This window comes from Denticeps clupeoides, chromosome 12 (genome assembly GCF_900700375.1).
Source record: "Denticeps clupeoides chromosome 12, fDenClu1.1, whole genome shotgun sequence".
Lineage (NCBI taxonomy): Eukaryota > Metazoa > Chordata > Actinopteri > Clupeiformes > Denticipitidae > Denticeps > Denticeps clupeoides.
In genome coordinates this window covers 18507835-18521516 of record NC_041718.1, presented here as the reverse complement: position 1 = coordinate 18521516, position 13682 = coordinate 18507835, and the positions used below count along the sequence as shown (strand labels likewise).

General features: G+C 48.5%; 2 protein-coding genes across 3 annotated transcripts in view; one reads left to right on the top strand and one right to left on the bottom strand.

Annotated features, from left to right (window-relative positions):
- Positions 1 to 13682, top strand: part of cdk18 (cyclin dependent kinase 18) — a 33538-nt gene that overhangs the window by 12472 nt on the left and 7384 nt on the right. For both annotated transcript variants that reach the window (XM_028997390.1, XM_028997389.1), the window contains exons 3-13: positions 3578 to 3711; positions 5318 to 5443; positions 5632 to 5688; positions 5954 to 6068; positions 6374 to 6468; positions 6621 to 6683; positions 6757 to 6880; positions 6975 to 7095; positions 7218 to 7315; positions 7400 to 7505; positions 7585 to 7627. In XM_028997390.1, the coding sequence (XP_028853223.1) occupies positions 3578 to 3711; positions 5318 to 5443; positions 5632 to 5688; positions 5954 to 6068; positions 6374 to 6468; positions 6621 to 6683; positions 6757 to 6880; positions 6975 to 7095; positions 7218 to 7315; positions 7400 to 7505; positions 7585 to 7627 (1082 nt within the window). The remainder of the gene's footprint in view (positions 1 to 3577; positions 3712 to 5317; positions 5444 to 5631; positions 5689 to 5953; positions 6069 to 6373; positions 6469 to 6620; positions 6684 to 6756; positions 6881 to 6974; positions 7096 to 7217; positions 7316 to 7399; positions 7506 to 7584; positions 7628 to 13682) is intronic.
- LOC114800249 (uncharacterized) lies at positions 8274 to 13483 on the bottom strand. The gene is made up of 2 exons (XM_028997388.1): positions 12898 to 13483; positions 8274 to 9950 (listed from the first exon to the last, which is right to left on the bottom strand). The coding sequence occupies exons 1-2, from the start codon at positions 13420 to 13422 to the stop codon at positions 8997 to 8999; spliced, it is 1479 nt and encodes a 492-aa protein (XP_028853221.1). The 5' UTR covers positions 13423 to 13483; the 3' UTR covers positions 8274 to 8996.

The window sequence follows — 13682 nt, the reverse complement described above, 5'->3', positions numbered from 1 at the left end:
AGGAGAAAACAGGGAGCACAGGACACACACGCACGGCCCAGCATGAGGCTGGTGGAACACCGCTAACAAGCCGCCCAGCGGCTGTTGTGGAAAAGGGACAATCCAATAAGTCCATGTCCTGCTCTGTTCCCTCACTGAGTTCTTCTGAGGAGCTGTCACTTCAGCTCATTCATCTGTTTGTGTGTGTGTGTGTGTGTGTGTGTTGTCTCTTATTAAGACGTTGTGGCATTTTGCATTCGTAGTGTTCTGTATTTGTCTGATCTGTGTATGCTTGTGTAAGATGGGAAGTCCCCAGGCCCATGACGTTCTGTAGCTTTGTCTTGCTTAGAGGTTCATCACCTCTGTTCTCCATATCTATCGGCCTTCCCCCGAGCAAGAGGTGTTAAAAACCAGCCATTTGTTTGGTTTCCCCACTTTGTCTTTGTCGGGCTACACCCCCCCCCCCCCCCCCCCACCCCCCCCCCCCCCCAAACAGGAGACGCCAAGGGCGTGACAGGGCGGAAACAGCAAATTCTGATTGGTCTGTGGCAACTTCCTGGGAGTCAAATGTATAAAAGAGTTTTCTCTTGTGGTCTCTGGGCACTTCTTTTTCCTCTCCATCGGGAGCTGGGGGGATTCCCCCCCCCCCAGTTTCTGGGCCTGTCTTCTCTCCGTTTTTTTGGCTTTTTCTTTTTCTTTCCTCCCCCTTTCTTTCTTTCCTCTATCTCTATCTCCTTTCTTTTATTTTGGGTTTTTCTGTAACATTCTGTACCTTTTTACATACAATATTTACATGTAACTGCAATAGTAATCTACTGGTGTTAAAGTTAGTTAAAAACTGTTCATTCTTTTAACCTTTTAACCTGCCATGCCTCTTTCTGCCAGGTAACACCAGATTGGAGTGGTTTTAATACAGTGCTGTGTATAGAGAGTATTATACCTCTTTTTACATTTGGTTCTTTATGTTTCTCACAAAAATTGCTTCTGATTGTACCAGAGGAACCTTCTGTTCTACTTTGACAGCATCACACTCATTAGGCTCAGTTCCGCCACAAAAAAAAGAAACCAAGATTTAATGAATCCAGCAGAAAGTATCGCCGCGGCCACAGACATCTCTGACAGCAGAACCCTCCAGAATCGGATCCTGATGTTGCTCTGTGAAGATGCCGCTAATCCCAGAGGGATTATTTTAGAGACGAGATCTGAGGGGGAGGGGCTATACCATTTGGATGGGCGGTGGTTAGAGCAGGTGTGTTGTGAGTGGCGAGGGTCTCAGGGGATGAGGAGATGAGGGCAGACAAGACGGTCTGGTCCTCATGTTGCCACAGCAACTCTGACCTGGACTGAGTGGTTTTGCGGGTCGATGAATAGGTGTGTTGGTGTCTGTCTGTATAATAATAAATGTGCACACACACACTCACACACACACAACATGTACAGGCAACATGCACGCTGTGAGAAGTTGTGAAAAGCATCTGAAGGGAACGAAAGGAACCGCTGCTCAGAGAGGAAGAGGACGACGGGGGCCGACGCCTCTCGACGACCCCAATTACAGGCGGCAGATCAAAGTGCCGCGCTGCCGGCTGTGATATTTAAATTGCGAACTGTGGATGAATAGACTTGCTGTGGCTCCGCCCCCTCCCCCCTTCTCTCTCAGATCCGTCTCACCGTCCTCACAATGCTAATGAACCCCCCCCCATCTGAATGTGTGGGCTGCTCACTCAGCTGGCCACTTTTGGCGGCACAGAGACAATCAGTGTGTATCTCGCGGTGTGTGTGCGAGTGTACGAGGGTGCCTGTAATGTTCCGAAGCTCGTACGGATGCCTTTTCCGCCACCTGAGAGACCGCTTCCCTCTCTCATCCCCCTTTCAGTGCTCCCTTTGTTCCAGTTTCCGTCCCCATGGCAACAAGTAATTAAATCGCAGCAATTTTAAAGCGTCTGAAGCGGCCCTGGATCACGGACAATAAACCAGCGCGTGAGCTGTTTACTCCGTAATGACGGTGGAACGCCGGGCCGACCGAGGCGCCGAGAGCCACTGACCTGCAGTCCAACGTGGCGGCCGCCGATATTAAACAAACTCTCTTGAGTAAATGGCGCCGTTAATGCGCGGCAAACGGCGGACGCAATCGGGTGAAGAGCGGCTTGTGATCACGGGCCTCCTGCGCCTTTCATCCCGGCGCCTACACGACGAGCGGCAAGAGGCTTTTGTCCGTAGCATTATTAAAAAGAGAGAGAGAGAGAGAGAGAGAGAGACGAGAAGAAGGTGAAAAATGAAGGCGGCGAGGAGCCGTAATGCGGTAATTTCCCCCTCTCCCCCATGTTTGCTCAGTTTACAGGGCTCTGAAGTGACACCAGCCCGGTGTCTCCAGTGCCAGTTAAACGGAGGCCGGCGGTCTGATCAGGTCGGCCGCTGGTGCATTTTCGTGCCATTCACCCGGTAAGTGCATGTCGCGGCGCGGCCTGTAATTTTTTCCCGCGTTCAGGCGTCGGCTCAGCATGGGAATTTCACGCTTTTTTAAATGTAGATGGTGGTGTGGCGATACCGCGCTCATGGTCACCGCAGGTCAGCGGAGGGGGACACCTCAGCCAGACTCGGTGACAAGGTGCAGTCGTGCCCTTCCTTCACAGAGGTCCCACATTCATCCAACTACACTCGCAAGAGACCACGCCCAATTTATCATTTAAAATGCATGTTGCTTGTCATTACAACAGACCCGGTCAAATAAAACTCCTTTTCCCTGTAGTCATGATAAGTTGCCGCATATGAACTAATTCCCTTGTGTGCAATGCAACGTAAAAGCGAGACACCGGGCCACCCCAAACAGTCCGGTGACGATCTGATTTCTGAAGCTGAATGAATAATGTGAAAATGACCAGTGAGTGGACGTTTAAAACACACACACACACATCCATTAGAATGAACTTGCCCCTGTCTGGGCGTGAAATGAAAACGGACGTCTCGTCTCGCCACAGCTCCAAGCTTCAGGCTGGTAATGAGGTGGATCTCAATTACTCGTCACCTCTGAGCAAGCGGGGAGGGTTGTGTCTGTGTCTGTGTGTGTGTGTGTGTGTGTGTGTGTCTATCTAACTGCCTATCACCGCATCTTCAGCTTCCTCAGCCAATTTGAACTGATGGAGCAGAAAAGCCATTTGGATGTGGCGCCCACGTCGAAATAAATAAATAAATAAGGTGGAGGCGACGGGGACGGCGTGGCCCTTCGGTGGAGGGTTACGGGGCTGGTAATTGGATTTGTTGCCGACAGCGACGGTGACATGCTGTATATTTGTTTGCTAATCGCGGTGATTGACATGCACTTCGTTACGCAACAATTAAAATGCATGATGATGCGGCGCCGTAATCAGCGCGAGTGACTTAATTGTTTCTGGGAGCGATTTCGTGTCCATGGACACATGGTGGAGATGGCCTCATTAGAGTTAGGTCTCTTGACCAGACATCATGTAGATGAGGCTGGTTAGACACCAGATGGCCGTGACGCCGAACTCTACGATGGGCCTAGAACGGGCCCAGGTTCTCTGTACCCCAGGGCTGATCTTAGCGAGAGCTGTTCTCCATGCTGGGCGTGTTTGTGTTGCAGACTTGGTTCCCGGCAGCCTCGGCCTGCCCTCGCTGCACCCGGAGCCGAGCCCGCAGGCCGCAGACGACCGCGCCCTGTCCCCCACTCACATGAAGTACTACAGCAAACATCAGCACCGCCGCTTCTCCATGGAGGTCAGTCCCATTTCATATGCTTACAATGTTAATCTGAGGATGGTCTTAAACCTCATCCGAACATGAAATCTAGTCTGGAGCCCTGTCTCACAATTTCGTTCCAAATATCAACTAAACCCAGTTCAATAATAAACTTCTGTTAATGAAACTCATCGCAAAAGTTACACTTAAGACTAGTCCTGAGAAATTCAATGGAGTTCAAAATAGTTTTAGTCTAGGACTAGTCTTAATCCATTAACAGGAAACTGGCCCATAATTTGTTTTGAACAAGTCTAGTTCGAAACATAATCCTATTTCAAAATTTAATCTTAAAAATTAGTCTTAACCCCAACTGTAGTTTTAAGACAAATCCTAACAAAATCCTGTCCTGACATTACTTTAATCCTTAACCGAGTCGTAACCCTTCTTTAGAGCTTTCTACAGCTCCAAATTCCCATCTTAAGCCCCTAAATCCCATCAGAAGCAGGAGTTTCTCAGGGAAGGTCAGAAAAAAAATCTCCACTTTCTCTGTATTTCTGCTGTGGACACTGCAGCCGGCCGCAGAAAGGTGACTTTCACAGAGTGACAATAAATAAACGGGTAGAGAAATAAATACACGGCCAGCTTTAGGGGGAATAACGGAGATTAATCAATGGCCTCTGAACTCGACGGGGGCTTCATCAGCCCCCTCCAGCGCTGTGTGATTGTGTGTGAAGGACGGCGATCGGGACTTTTCCATTACGGCTGCCCCCAGTGGGTTCCCTTTGACTCGCTCTTTTACATTCGGGGGAGGGGGGGGGGGGGGAGTCGATGCCCCCGCTATTGTGGCGCTATAAAGGTCTGGATCAATCCAGCACTTCTAAAGGTTCCGGCCTCTTTAGATCACCTATGAAATGCCCCTCAGGCCTGACAGCGATGCCTACTGAGACTCCCCCGGTGTGGGCAGCTGAGCCGAGCGAACACCAAATAAACTCCATAGCCCGCTATGCCGCGGGGTCGGCCCTAAAACGGCTGCGGTTTAAGCAGACTGAAAGCGCCGATCAATGCCCTGTCTTCTGTTAAACGGCGTCAACAGCTCTCCTCTTTATTGCTCCTGACTGTGGACAGATGAGGAACTTTCCACGCCCATGGCCAGATCACCCCTCGTCCTCAGGGCCGTTTCCACCTTTCTGCTCCCCGAGTCTCTGAACGAATGACCTGCCAGTAGCCAATCTGTGTGGAATGAATCAGGGAATTAAATTGTTGCCTTCTGCCTCCTATCACACTGGCTCTTCTGGACCATTACTGAGGGCAGTGAGATGCTGTAGCGACGTCGCAAGACTGATTTGGGGCGGTGGTGGCCTAGCGGTTAAGGAAGCGGCCCCATAATCAGAAGGTTGCTGGTTTGAATCCCGATCCGCCAAGGTGCCACTGAGGTGCCACTGAGCAAAGCACCGTCCCCACACACTGCTCCCCGGGCGCCTGTCATGGCTGCCCACTGCTCACTCAGGGTGATGGGTTAAATGCAGAGGACAAATTTCACTGTGTGCACCGTGTGTTGTGCTGCTGTGTATCACATGTGACAATCACTTCACTTAGACTGATGAAGAGTGAATGAGTGAGTCTGTTATACTCATTTCTTCCACAGGATGTCAGTAAGCGCATGTCCCTGCCCATGGACATCCGCCTGCCCCCCGAGTTCCTGAAGAAGCTGCAGATGGACAGTCCAGAGCCCTGTAAGCCACTGAGCCGCATGTCCCGCCGCGCCTCTCTGGTCAGTGTCCGACGCCCGAACTGATACCAGCTGATCCAGGATCAGCCTCCACACACCTCAAACCAGGGTTCAGCCATTAGAGGTTGTGAGTGAGCTGATCCAGCATCAGCTTGAGAAATGCACTGTGTTTTTATTGAGATTGATCACATTTTAGGAGTCATGCCGTCTGATTTCTCTCTCCGCTGCAGTCTGACATCGGCTTTGGGAAGCTCGAGACATATGTGAAGTTGGGGAAACTGGGAGAGGTAAACTGCTCTTTTGTCATTATGTCCTATTTCCGAGCTGTGCCACACTGGTGGGGCTTTTATTGTCTAAAATGCTTGTGTTGTGGCATAGCGCTGATGGGAGATTTGTAACTTTAACATCAGGAGGCTGCGCCTCATGGTTAAAAACGGTCTGATTAAGATGTCTGTGCTGTGACGGGGTGAGAACCTCCAAGGGCAGTCTGCTCTGTGAGTTAATGAGGTGGCCTTTTCAGGGATGTCACCGCATCTTTGTCCCCCCTCTCAGGGCACGTACGCCACTGTGTTTAAGGGTCGCAGCAAATTGACGGAGAACCTTGTGGCTCTTAAGGAAATCCGGCTTGAGCATGAAGAGGGAGCGCCGTGCACGGCCATACGAGAAGGTACCATCCATGCCTTGGACGATTTAATCCGGTCTCTTCCTCCTGAGACCCCAGTCTGGATCCGGGGCAACCCTGGCAAGCTCTTTAAATGAGCCTCAGATGACTGTGATTAGTTACGTTGGAAAAAAAAACCCTTGTTACGCACACTGTGGCGCAATACTGCCCCCTGGTGGACAGGCTCCATCACACAACGCCACTTCTTCATCTTCCTGAACGCTAATGAATTTTTGGAGTTGAGTAATTGAAAGCTCCTGTTTATTCGCATCAAATCCGATGTCAGGTTGATTTGATGTGTTCTGCCACAGTGTCCCTGCTGAAGAACCTGAAACATGCCAACATTGTGACCCTGCATGACATCATCCACACTGACCGCTGCCTCACCCTCGTCTTTGAGTACCTGGTGAGTACCGGCGTCCATGTTGTCATGGCTGAAATGTCCATGTTTGCTCCTTATTCTACCATTGGACCAGAAGAAAAAGGAAAGTCAGATTTTTCTACGTTTTTGAACATTTGAAATCTGGACTGCTTTCGTGTTTTTTGTCCCCTCTGCAGGACAGTGATCTGAAGCAGTACCTGGATAACTGTGGGAACCTCATGAGCATGCACAACGTAAAGGTGAGCAAGTGTTCCCCCTCATCGCCACGTCTGGGGTCATTCGCAGTGACTCTGTTTTTCCCTCCGTCTGCAGGTCTTCATGTTCCAGCTGCTGCGTGGTCTGTCCTACTGCCACAAGAGGAAGATTCTCCACCGGGACCTCAAACCTCAGAACCTACTCATCAACGACCGGGGGGAACTGAAGCTTGCTGACTTTGGTGAGGATCCAGCCGACCCAGTATTTTTATCCCAGTCTGAGTTATGTCATGTGATATGAGAACTGCTCTCTTCATCCTGTCTGACATTTACAAGGTCTGGCCAGGGCCAAATCCGTGCCGACTAAAACCTACTCCAACGAGGTGGTGACCCTGTGGTACCGCCCCCCTGACGTTCTGCTGGGCTCCACAGAGTATTCCACTCCCATAGACATGTGGTGAGTGGTGCACTCTCATCATCTGTGTGATGGGAGACGTGGATTGAGCAGGATGGGTGGACGGTTGATGGAGATGTAAGGAACCGTGAGAACGGCGCCGTTGACGGCTCCTCTCTGTGCAGGGGTGTGGGCTGCATCTTGTTTGAAATGGCGACAGGTCGGCCCATGTTCCCCGGCTCCACGGTGAAAGAGGAGCTGCACCTGATCTTCCGGCTTATGGGTGCGTACACCTTCAATTGGAGATGTGGCATTCACGATTCAGCCCGTGACCTCTAACCTGAGCCCCGTGCCCCGCCCACCACAGGTACCCCCGCAGAGGAGACGTGGACGGGCATCACAGCCAATGAGGAGTTTCGATCGTACCACTTCCCCCTGTACCAGCCACAGCCGCTCATAAACCACGCTCCCAGGTACACGCTCTGTCTCGAACACACACAGACACTAGGCAGTGTGAAGGCTTGCTGAGAGTTGTTCCCCACTTCTCTGCAGGTTGGACACAGAAGGAATCGACCTCCTCTCCGCACTGCTGCTGGTGAGTCTTCACACACACACACACACTTCATAATCCCATCAAACCCCCATAACCTGTGTGTTGGGACCGTGCTCTGGTCAGGATCCTGTACGCTTTAATTAAAGTCCAGGATGATGTGTCAGATGAAATTAGATGCAGCTCACACTCATGTTGCTCCATCTGCTGGTGAGTCCCAGCATGGTTACGGTTACGGAGCTTCTCTCTCCACTGGCCACAAGTGTGCATATTTATGTAACACTCCCACTAAACTTGTTTTTACAATGATGAAATTTTAAAGAACCCACAACCAGATTCACCTATATATGATGCAAGGGAGGAGTTTAAGTGGAAGTTACCAAGTAAATTTAATTTCTGTCTAGGGTTATGAACTCGCAGTGTGTCGAAGAGCTCAGGCTAGCCTGTTGGAATGGCTATAGCTGTATGCGATTCACCTCCCTTGCACTAATTTATAATTCAATTCCCATAAAACCACAACACATGAAAACACAGGTACAATAGAACTATATATTACAACTGAACATTTATTTCCCTCCCCAACAATTAAACAGGGGAAAACCCACACCACATAAACATTAAAACAATAACACAAATAAAATAAAATACCCGGGTTTTAAATGTTCACACCGTCTAGGTAACTCTTAATATCGTTGGCGCGCTTGGTGGAGCTCAAACTGGTGTGTTGAGTCTACTCACTACTTCTTCCAGTATTGTCCCCACGATCCGCTGCACTTCTGCCGTCTGCAGAACAAAACTTTCGTCGGTGCAGCTCCTAATGTAGAATTAACGCTCCTCGCGTGGTCCAACACCTCCACAGCACCGGGCCGTCCCGCGTCGCGCTGGTCTCCCGGTCTCCGCCGCGTGCAGAGTTCCCACCGAAGTCTGTGCACTTCTACCCTTTATAGCAATTGCTCTGGAAGTCAGCGAACCTCCGTCATGCACTATGCACCCTTATGCATGAAAAATATTTAACTCTCAAACTAGTACAACATAAATGCATGTGAATGCATTTGCTATTTTAACCAAAAGCGTGTAACTTCACTAATTAAATTAAAACTAAGAAAAAACGCTGTCTCCTGTCGCTTCTCTCCCAACTCTTCCTGTCACATGCTCTCCATCCCCCTCTATGATAGGACAGCACAAAATAAACTGCATACCATTACACAGTTTAAACAAGATATAAACATATTATATGAGCATATAATGAAACAAAAACACACTTGCTGTACAGATATTAACAGAAATAATACAAATAATATCAGTGCACCTGAGAGGGTGCTACACTCTCCCCCCACCAAAACCCGACATGTCCCCATGACGGTAGCAGACGAGATCACGTAAATTTACCTTATCCCTCTATTTAAAATGGTACCTACCCAATCCACTTAAAGAGAGTACTGATATATCTGTTAGGTAAGCTCATAGTAGATTGAACTGAGCTAAGATTAACACTTACAGGAGTGACAGAATGAGTTATTAGTTTTACTGAGGTAGGCTGCCCTGGGAAGTCATAGGTGAGTCTTTCAGGGGCCCTCCTAACTCTTCGTGGTCGTGCACTTTCTTCTTCTGGCTCTATCATCTCCTCTGATCCAGGAGTCAAGTTCTCTTGAATTACCGCTGTACACTCACTTCTGATGTCCATTATCACTCCATTTTCTGGTTCTCGAGGACCATTGTCTGATTCTTCGGGTCCCTGATTTGATAACCAGGAGCTCTGACTTTCGTCGTGTTGTGGGTCGAGAGTGAATGTCTCTGCAGGCTGATCTATTCCCAGATCAAGGCTAAAGGGTTCTGTGCGCTCACCACTATTCCCGTATGTCACAGGTTGTGAATATTGGTACGTGTAAACTTGCATATCATCCTCTTCTGAATCAGATCCTTCATCAACATTGTTAATAGACTCCTCCTCCAGAACTTCAGGTACTGTGGCTTTCTTAGCCTTAAGCCTTTTACTCTGCCTCTTTTTGGGTGCAGACACCTTGGTTTCCTCAGCAGACAGCCGAACATCCTGTCCAATTGGCAAGATCAAGTTACGATGGAGAACCTTCTTTGGACCATCTCTATGTTCTGGCTTCAACTTGAACACAGGCAAACCTGGCATTTGACTTTCAATCACATAAGGAGTTGAACTCCAGCGATCTGCAAGTTTATGTTTTCCTTGAAGTCCAACATTTCGAATCAAAACTCTGTCTCCTGGAGCAAGTGGACAATAGCGGACTCTTTGATCATACTGCTGTTTATTTGCATCATTCCTTTTCCCAGCCACACTTTCCGCTAGCTGGTAGGCAGCTTGAAGGTCTTTCTTCATGTTTGAAACATACTTCAACTGTCAATCCGCTGTTAAAAAAGCTGACTTTATCTCTGGTCTCACTACTCTCCACTCCCTAAACTTCCTGGCACTAACAGAGACCTGGATATCCCCACATAACACTGCTACACCTGCTGCCCTCTCTTCTGCCTACACGTTCTCCCACACTCCTAGAAAAACTGGGAGAGGAGGGGGTACTGGCCTTTTAATATCTAGAAATTGGTCCTTCACACCAATGCCTCTGACACATCTTAGCATCTCTTCTTTCGAATTCCATACAGTCTCAGTTTCTTCTCCTGTGAACATCATTCTCATAGTCTTATATCGCCCTCCAGGGCCACTTGGGACCTTTATAGATGAATTGGACACTCTCCTCAGCACTTTCTCCTTAGAAACCCCCCCTAACTCTCCTTGGTGACTTCAACCTTCCATCAGCCCAGCTACAATCATCCTGCCTTCTTCCCCTTCTCCACTCTTTCTCCTTAACCAACAGCAACATCTCTCCCACACACAAAGGAGGGAATGTCTTGGACCTGGTCTTCAGTCGTCCTTCTCCAACTTCTGACCTTTCTTCCACTCCCCTTCACATCTCTGACCACCACTTCCTGACCTTTACACTCACTGTACCTACAGGATCCACAACTGTCCCCCGTCCATCCTTCATTAGACAAAACCTTCACACTGTCTCACCTTCATCTGTATCTTCCTGCATTCTTTCACATCTCCCAACCCCTGACTCATTCCTCTCCTTACCACTAGAGACCGCTACTAACTCTCTCCTCACCTCACTTTCCCTTTCCATTGATCAACTCTGTCCTATATCAACTAAACCCAAAAGGACTTCTCCCCCTGCGCCCTGGCTCTCCGATACATTGCGTAGCAATCGAAGAGTTCTTCGAGCAGCGGAGAGAAAATACAAGAAATCTCAACTTGACTCAGACCTACTGGATTACCAGAATCTTCTGCGCAAATTTTCTACTAACCTCACTACTGCTAAAACTGCTTTCTACAAAACAAAACTAGAAGCCTCTGCCCACAACCCTCAAAAACTCCACAACATCTTCTTATCCCTACTCAACCCCCCGACTTCCCCTGCCCCAACTTCATTAACAGCTGATGATTTTGCCAACTTCTTCACAGGGAAGATTGAAAAAATCTGTGAGACATTCTCCACCACTAATCCTACTCTTCCCTCTGAAAATTCGACAACTACTCTAAATCAATTTTCTAAAATCACATCTGATGAAATCATTCAGATTATTTCCACAGGCAACCCAACCACCTGTCCACTAGATCCAATACCTTCTGCAATGTTTCAAACTATCTCCCCTGACCTCATCCCTTTCATTTCTTATATCATAAACGGCTCAATCTCATCTGGCCACGTACCATCCGCCTTCAAAACAGCCAGGGTTCTTCCAATCCTAAAGAAACCCACTGCTGATCCTACAGACATTAACAATTACAGACCAGTTTCCCTCCTCTCGTTTCTATCCAAAATCCTTGAGCGCTGTGTCTACAACCAGCTATCACTCCATTTATCACAGAACAACCTCCTGGATCCTAACCAGTCTGGCTTCAGAACAGCTCATTCCACCGAGACTGCCCTTTTGGCGGTTACCGAGCAGCTACATGCAGCCAGATTGGCAAAACTATCATCAGTTCTTATTCTCCTTGACCTATCTGCTGCATTTGACACCGTTAACCACAAGACTCTCTTGTCAATCCTGAAGAGGCTTGGAATTCGGGGCTCAGCATGGCAGTGGTTTGCTTCCTACCTTGATGAGCGATCTTACCAAGTGACTTGGAAAGGATCCACCTCTACCTCACGTAGACTCTCCACTGGTGTCCCTCAAGGCTCGGTGCTAGGTCCTCTCCTTTTCTCCCTCTACACGAGATCACTTGGTGAGGTCATTTCCTCACATGGATTATCCTACCACTGCTATGCTGACGACACACAACTCCTCTTCTCCTTTCCTCCCTCTGATCTACATGCTGCTTCCAAAATCTCTGCATGTCTAACAGACATCTCGTCTTGGATGGCAGCCCATCACCTCCAACTCAATCCCACCAAAACTGAACTAATATTCATTCCAGCAGATTCTTCACCACATCAGGATCTTGCTATTTACCTAGACAACTCGCAGCTCTCTCCTTCTGCAACAGCCCGCAACCTTGGCGTAACAATAGACAACCAACTCTCCTTCTCAACTCACATCAGCAATCTTTCCCGCTCATGTAGATTCCTTCTCTACAATATCAGACGAATCCGCCCTTACCTGTCACCCCAGGCCACCCAACTACTGGTTCAGTCCTTAGTAATCTCACGACTGGACTACTGCAACTCCCTTCTAGCTGGTCTACCTCTATGTACCATCCGACCTCTACAACTCATACAAAATGCAGCAGCACGACTGATCTTCAACCTTCCCAAATTCTCCCATACCACCCCTCTGCTACGTTCCCTTCACTGGCTCCCAGTAGCTGCACGCATCAGGTTCAAAATACTGATGCTGGCCTACAAAGCCAAACATGGAGCAGCACCATCCTACCTCACAGCCCTCATTACACCTCGCACTGCACCTCGTATACTCCGAGCCTCCAGTACTGCTCGCCTGGTCCCTCCATCTCTGAAGGTAAAAGGAAAACATTCATCCAGACTCTTCTCCGTCTTGGCCCCTCGGTGGTGGAATGAACTTCCCCTCGAGGTCAGAACAGCTCAGTCACTGAGCACCTTCAAACGGCAGCTCAAGACCTTCCTCTTTAAAGAATATTTAGATTAAATTGTAATTTTCTTGTCAAACTTTGTGTACAGAATCTACAACAGAGTGAATTAAATAGATGTATTCATAGTTGGGGTCCTAGTGAACCGGAATTGATCTCTTCATCGATGGTAACTTGAAAGCACGTTGTAAGTCGCTCTGGATAAGGGCGTCTGCCAAATGCCGTAAATGTAAATGTAAATGTAAGACTTAGGAGATGAGTTGCCCCCCCCAAGACCAAAGCACACATCGACTGGCAGCCTAGCTTCACGCCCAAACATTAAAAAGTATGGACTATATCCAGTAGAATGATTTACTGTACAGTTATAGGCATGGACTAAGAAACTGATATGTTGGCTCCACTTGGACTTATCTTCAGTGCTCAGTGTTCCCAGCATGTTAAGCAACGTCCTATTGAATCGCTCAGGCTGAGGATCCCCCTGAGGGTGATACGGGGTGGTTCTGGACTTCTTAACTCCAAGCATTTTCAGGAGGTCATGGATGAGGTGACATTCAAAGTCCCGTCCCTGATCAGAGTGCACTTGTCTAGGCAAGCCGTAGTGAATGAAGAACTTTTCCCACAGCACCTTCGCAACTGTGGATGACTTCTGGTCTTTAGTGGGAAATGCTTGTGCATAGCGTGTGTAATGATCTGTAACAACCAGTACATTGCAAACATTTTTGGAATCTGGCTCCAATGACAAGAAGTCTATGCAGATAAGATCCATCGGTCCCTCACTGGTAAGGTGTTTCAGTTCAGCTGCTCTTGTTGGGAGGGTTTTCCGTTGAATACACCTGCCACAGTTTTTGCAGTACCTTTCAACCTCTTCTTTCATACGAGGCCAATAAAACCGCTCTCGTATAAGTCCATAGGTCTTGTCGAACCCTAAATGACCAGAATTATCATGCAATGAACGAAGCACATCCCCTCTAAATTCCTGTGGGAGCAGCAGTTGCTGGTGTGCTTGCTTTTCAGGTGCTTTTGAGA

Bases quoted from the DNA above. Each gene is read 5' to 3' on its own strand.
- LOC114800249 (XM_028997388.1), bottom strand. From the start codon at position 13,422: ATGGATCTTATCTGCATAGACTTCTTGTCATTGGAGCCAGATTCCAAA. The intron at 9,951-12,897 runs ATTTACATTTAC...GCGGATTGACAG, and splicing joins ACTCATCTCCTAAGTCTTAC to TTGAAGTATGTTTCAAACAT.